The 4,869-nt window shown below is 53.4% G+C and overlaps 2 protein-coding genes across 2 annotated transcripts; both read right to left on the reverse strand.

Moving 5' to 3' along the window:
* Positions 1 to 14: 14 nt before the first annotated feature.
* On the reverse strand, positions 15 to 1,532 carry GNI_142640 (PITH domain protein; the record flags this gene model as incomplete). Its single annotated transcript, XM_011134323.1, has 4 exons — positions 15 to 168; positions 235 to 544; positions 824 to 1,005; positions 1,212 to 1,532. Coding segments are annotated over 4 exons (967 nt in total), but the record flags the coding sequence as incomplete, so codon positions are not given.
* A 193-nt stretch (positions 1,533 to 1,725) lies between these two features.
* GNI_142650 (NMDA receptor-regulated protein 1) lies at positions 1,726 to 4,823 on the reverse strand (the record flags this gene model as incomplete). Its single annotated transcript, XM_011134324.1, has 2 exons — positions 1,726 to 4,282; positions 4,402 to 4,823. The coding sequence occupies 2 exons, from the start codon at positions 4,821 to 4,823 to the stop codon at positions 1,726 to 1,728; spliced, it is 2,979 nt and encodes a 992-aa protein (XP_011132626.1).
* Between the last annotated feature and the right edge of the window lie 46 nt (positions 4,824 to 4,869).

A 4,869-nucleotide genomic window follows, 5' to 3' on the forward strand; every position in this document is an offset into this window, starting at 1 on the left:
CCACTGCCCCGTACCCCTTCCCCCCACTATTCCGTGCTTCTGTTTCGCGCTTACATCCAAACCACCGGACTCTTGCGATCCATACAGCACGATCTGCTGGATCTCAGTGGACTCAGAATCTTCCAAGTTGGCTTCGATGAACATGGTAATTGACTTGACATTTTGAAACTACACAAGCAACATTTCATAAGCAACATTTCACACCCCCCCCCCTTCCCTCATTTCCCGCATTACGTTAACGAATCTTAATGGTACACGCTCTGCCTTGGTGACTTGGTCCTTAGTTAGTTCTAAAACCTGTTGGGCTTTGATGTCTTCCACTTCATCAAAGCTAGGTAAATCTATATTCGTGTATAAGCGAACTATTCTCGGACCATTCGTAGCTCCTCCACGAAATGATATTTTGCTAATCTTTAACGGACTATGAAACTCAGTACGTATGATCATCTGCCCATCCTCTACCGATCGTATAACTTCATCAAATGATTCTTTATGGCCACCATTCAATACCTCAAACGTGGTCTTGTCTACACAACCGTTCAAACTACAAACGAAAGGGAGAAATGAACAGGAGGATGTTTAAGTTAAACCGGGTGATGCATTACACTTTTTCCGGGAGCATATTTGACGACAAATTTTTTAAAGAATTTCTAGAGCTTTAAGAGAGGTTCTATAAGGATGAGTTTCGGGTAGAATTTTATCCAATTCTTCGAGTGTGTCTTCCATCTCATCCACGGACCCCAAGTTGGCATATGCACATGCCATGTTCACCAGGTCTGTTGGCTCCTTCGTCTCTGGCATCAGTTCCAGAGCTTTCTCGTACGTCTTCGCATGCACTGCACAGACCGCGCGTAAACTTCTCATATATTTCGGACTCTCCTCCCCCGACGATCGCAGCCCAAGGAAATCCTCCGCGTCGTCACAGGCCAACAAAGCATCCCGATAACAACCCCTCACAAACTGGATCCACACCTGAGCTATCTCCGGAATGCCAGACTCACCGTTCTAAAACAAAACACGACCGTCACCAGTTTTTCCGGCCACAGGTCCTCCCGGCCACATGTCCTCCCGGTCACACGTCCCCCCGGTCACACGTCCTCCCGGCCACACGTCCTCCCAACCGTTCACACGTCCCGGTCATACGTCCATAACATATGACCACCGCGACAGTCGGAATCCAGTAAAGTTTCACAACGATGTGTGTGCCTTACGATTTTGGGAAACTCCTTTACAGCTAGGTCCGGTCTTGCAGCGGCAATAAGATATAGCACGCAAAGTGCCTTGCCCGGTAAAGTAGAGGCGTTCGCAAGTCGGTTGTAGGTCTCTGTGAACTCTGACAGCTCTTCCGGCTTCCGGGCTAGATCGCCTTCCAGGGTACATAGGCCCAAAGCATAGATGACCTCGGGAGCAGGACTGTCCAGGCTCCGGAGAGACAGCCAGGTCTGGCGGCGTTCAGCATTTGGGGTGCTCTGGTCAAGCAATTTCTGGACCAAGATTGCTGTCGGCGCTCCTTCGACCATCTCCCGGATCATCACACCCTCCACAGTCCCGTCCAGTTCGGCCAAGTGCTTCTTCACATACTCGAAATCCCCCAAATAAAACCTGTCTATGACCTACAAGTTCGGTGTTGGTGCGGGTTGGATGGATGTGGATCATGCATGGTCCGTATCGAGGGCTGGAGGTATAGATGGTCTTTGGGTGGGAGCATACTTGTTGAGGGTCCATTTATTCACTGAAAAAATCGTGCAAAAGTTGATAGGTAGGACCTTTGCAAGGTTCAACCACTAGAGCGATTTTTCTGATTGTCTCACCATAGGCTAGCAGCCCCGAGTGCTTTTGGATCTGTGTCTTATCATTGAGAATTTTATTTAGAACCTGGTCCAGTAATTCAGTCTTAACCGCGCACTTGCCCTGACCTCTCTTCTCGGACAATAGACACGCGACCAGGCCCTGAACCAGTCCGTACCTGTCTTTGATATCCCAGGAGGATGAGAGTTTGTTAATCCCGACAGTTAGCCAGTCTTCCACGTATCGTTCATCCGCACCCCGTTGGTCTACGCCAAGTTGACCAAGAGTATAGGAGCTGAGCACTTCTCTCACGAGATCGTGGGGGCTCTCGCGATTACTGCAGTAGTAGTGCGCCATGACCGGGAAGGCTTTGGGGTGGTACGCGTCGTCCAGTGCCAGCGTCATTGTTTGCTTTACGGCGCAGGCCACTAACCAGTCATTTCTGAACTCGTCCCGACTGTACAGGTTGTAGGTGTGTTTCAGTACCCCAAAGCTTTGGTACTGCACGTCGTGACGGAAACAGGCCAATAACGGCTCAAGAACGTCCTTCGCCAATGCAGTACGACCGATGTCGTAGATGTTTATTGGCTTAGCTATGAGACAAGGGACGTCCTTTATGAGGCCCAAAACGTGTCTAGCGTTCTCAACGCAACCGGCGACTTCCTTCGGCCCACCACGACCATAGGTGAAGGCATGGAACAACCGGCCCACCTGCGGGATTTCGTTATCCGCCGTCGTCTCTACCGGCGCTTCGATGTCCACTTGCTTGGCCCCGTCCTGCCCCCTCTTGTACCCGTCGTCGTCCACATGGTCGTCGTCCACATGGTCGTCGTCCACATGGTCGTCGTCCACATGGTCTTTCATTTTCGCAGCGGGCGCAAGAGCGTTGGTTGGTCGGAGCTCTCCATCTAGTTCGCTGAAACAGATCCAGCACAGGAGGTTGAGAGCGCCTTGAGCCGCTTTCAGGCCGAAAATGCGGGTGAGGTAGCGCGCGTAATCGGGGAACGCGCCCATATTGCCCATTCGGAGGCTGTAGTAGTGGAAGTCTTGGACATCCTCTTGGTGTTGTTGCAACCTTTTAAGGAGCCAGATCAGCCGCTTGGCGGCCTCGTCGTAGAGCCCGATGCCACAGAGCGCACGTGAAAGCGCAATCTCGAACTCTTGGTCCTGGGTGTCAAAGGAGGTCGTGGACTTGCCAGCCGCGGTCGCGTTGAATGCCGAATGGTACCGGACCGCCGTCGGAATATCGTTTATGCGGCAAAGCGCGGCGACCGCGGCCGAGCACACGTGTTTGTCAGCCTTGTCCATGTCGGCGCATACGCAAAAAAGTTGCGCGCTGGCCTCGTCCTGGCCCCGGTCGTGGAGCAATTGGGCTTTGGCCTCGTGCAAGTCGATCAGGGTGGGCAAAATCTCCAGCGCCTCTTCGAGCAGCGCAAATCCCTGTTCCCAGTCGCGGTCTAAACGCGCAATGACCATGGCCTTCGAACAGAGATATATCGCCTTGCCCACGCCTGACGGCTGTTTGTCGGCCTCGCACTTGACCCTAAATTCCTCCCAGACTTCCTCAAGCGACGCTTGCACCAACGCCCGCCTCGCCGCAACTTTAGTGTTGCAGAGAATCTGATACTCCGCGATCAACGCCACGCTGCCCTTCGCGATCCAGCGGCCGAACACATAGTTCACTTGCTCCTTGACAAAAGGATTCTCGGCAGATAAAAAGGCTATGGGGAAGAGCCTCAGGGCGTCAGAATTGCCATGCGCTAAGGCAAGTTCCAGGAACTCAGCAGAGAACTTGTTTTCGACAGATTCCTCCGCCAAACCATGGCCTACATTACCGACCCAGAACTGTCTCCACAGGTCCCCGCGGTTGTAGGCGATCCTCCAGATCCCACGGTCGGAGAGCTCCTTGACCTCAAACCCCGGGTACTGCGCCATGGGTTCCGTCACATAGAGCGACGAGCGCACTCCGCACGTGGTAAGTATATCCGGATATAGTCTCACGGGAATGGCTTCCGACCACGGCTGGCTCGCCCCCTTTTCAGTCGCCGTGTCCCCTTTATCGCTTGCCTGGTTGTAAGCGGGGAGGGGGAGCAGTTTGTGGTACTCCTGATGGGCGAGAGTGTAACCGAGCATGTAGTCAATGTTGGCTGGCAGGTACTTGATTAATTGAGTATAAGCTTTCCGCGCCATTTCGTAGTGACCGAGTCTCAACGCTACTCGGCCCAATACCACATTGGCCTGCGGCCGGTCTTTGAAGTCCAACTCCAGCTCCAGTGCGGCGTCCAGCAGCCGCTCCGCCAGCTCCAGTTCGCCTGCTCTCTCGTGCAATTCTGCCAAATAAATCTTAACCTCCGCCGTCCATAAGGGCGTCGCACTGTCCTGCACCTCCTGCGGCAAACGGAACCACGACCCTAACATCTGAGCAGCCTCCTTCGGACGATCACATAAATCCGCCGCCACAGGTACTATCATCCAATCTAATTTGTTGTTGCGACTAATCAAGAACGAGTTGCCTGGCATAGATTCGCAGTGTTCGTTCCCCTGTCCCGACATAGATGTCCGTGCCGCGGCGTGTGTGCACACGTGTGTGCACACGTGTGTGCGAGCGCCTACTTGTTGATGAAGACTTCTTGGCATGTCTTAAGAAATTGGAACGGTTTACGGAGATAGAGTTGGGCGCGGGCGACGTCCTTGAGGATGTACGCGGGTTTCTGGCTGAGCAGCGCGGCCTGTGTGTAGGACTTGAGGGCGAGTTCGTAGTTGCCTTCCATGCGGTGGTATCCACCAAGTGCGTGCCAGGCAACACCCGACTTGACATTATGGCGAATGGCCAGTTTCAGCGCCGGTAGCGCTTCATGGTGTCGCGAAGGCAAGTTGCGGCATACCAACCCTTTCATCGCAAGCCCTTCCACACAGGCCGGGTACTCCGCGAGCAACTCATCCAACAGCGTCACGCTCCTCTGATAATCCCGCTCCTCATAACACTTTTGGATCAAGTCGAACTTGCTCTTGCCGGCAGCGGGAAGATCCGCCATGTGAGTGAATTAAATTTACACCGCCCCCCGGAACCTCCACAAGATC

This window comes from Gregarina niphandrodes (genome assembly GCF_000223845.1).
Source record: "Gregarina niphandrodes unplaced genomic scaffold scaffold00039, whole genome shotgun sequence".
NCBI classification, from domain to species: Eukaryota; Apicomplexa; class Conoidasida; order Eugregarinorida; family Gregarinidae; genus Gregarina; species Gregarina niphandrodes.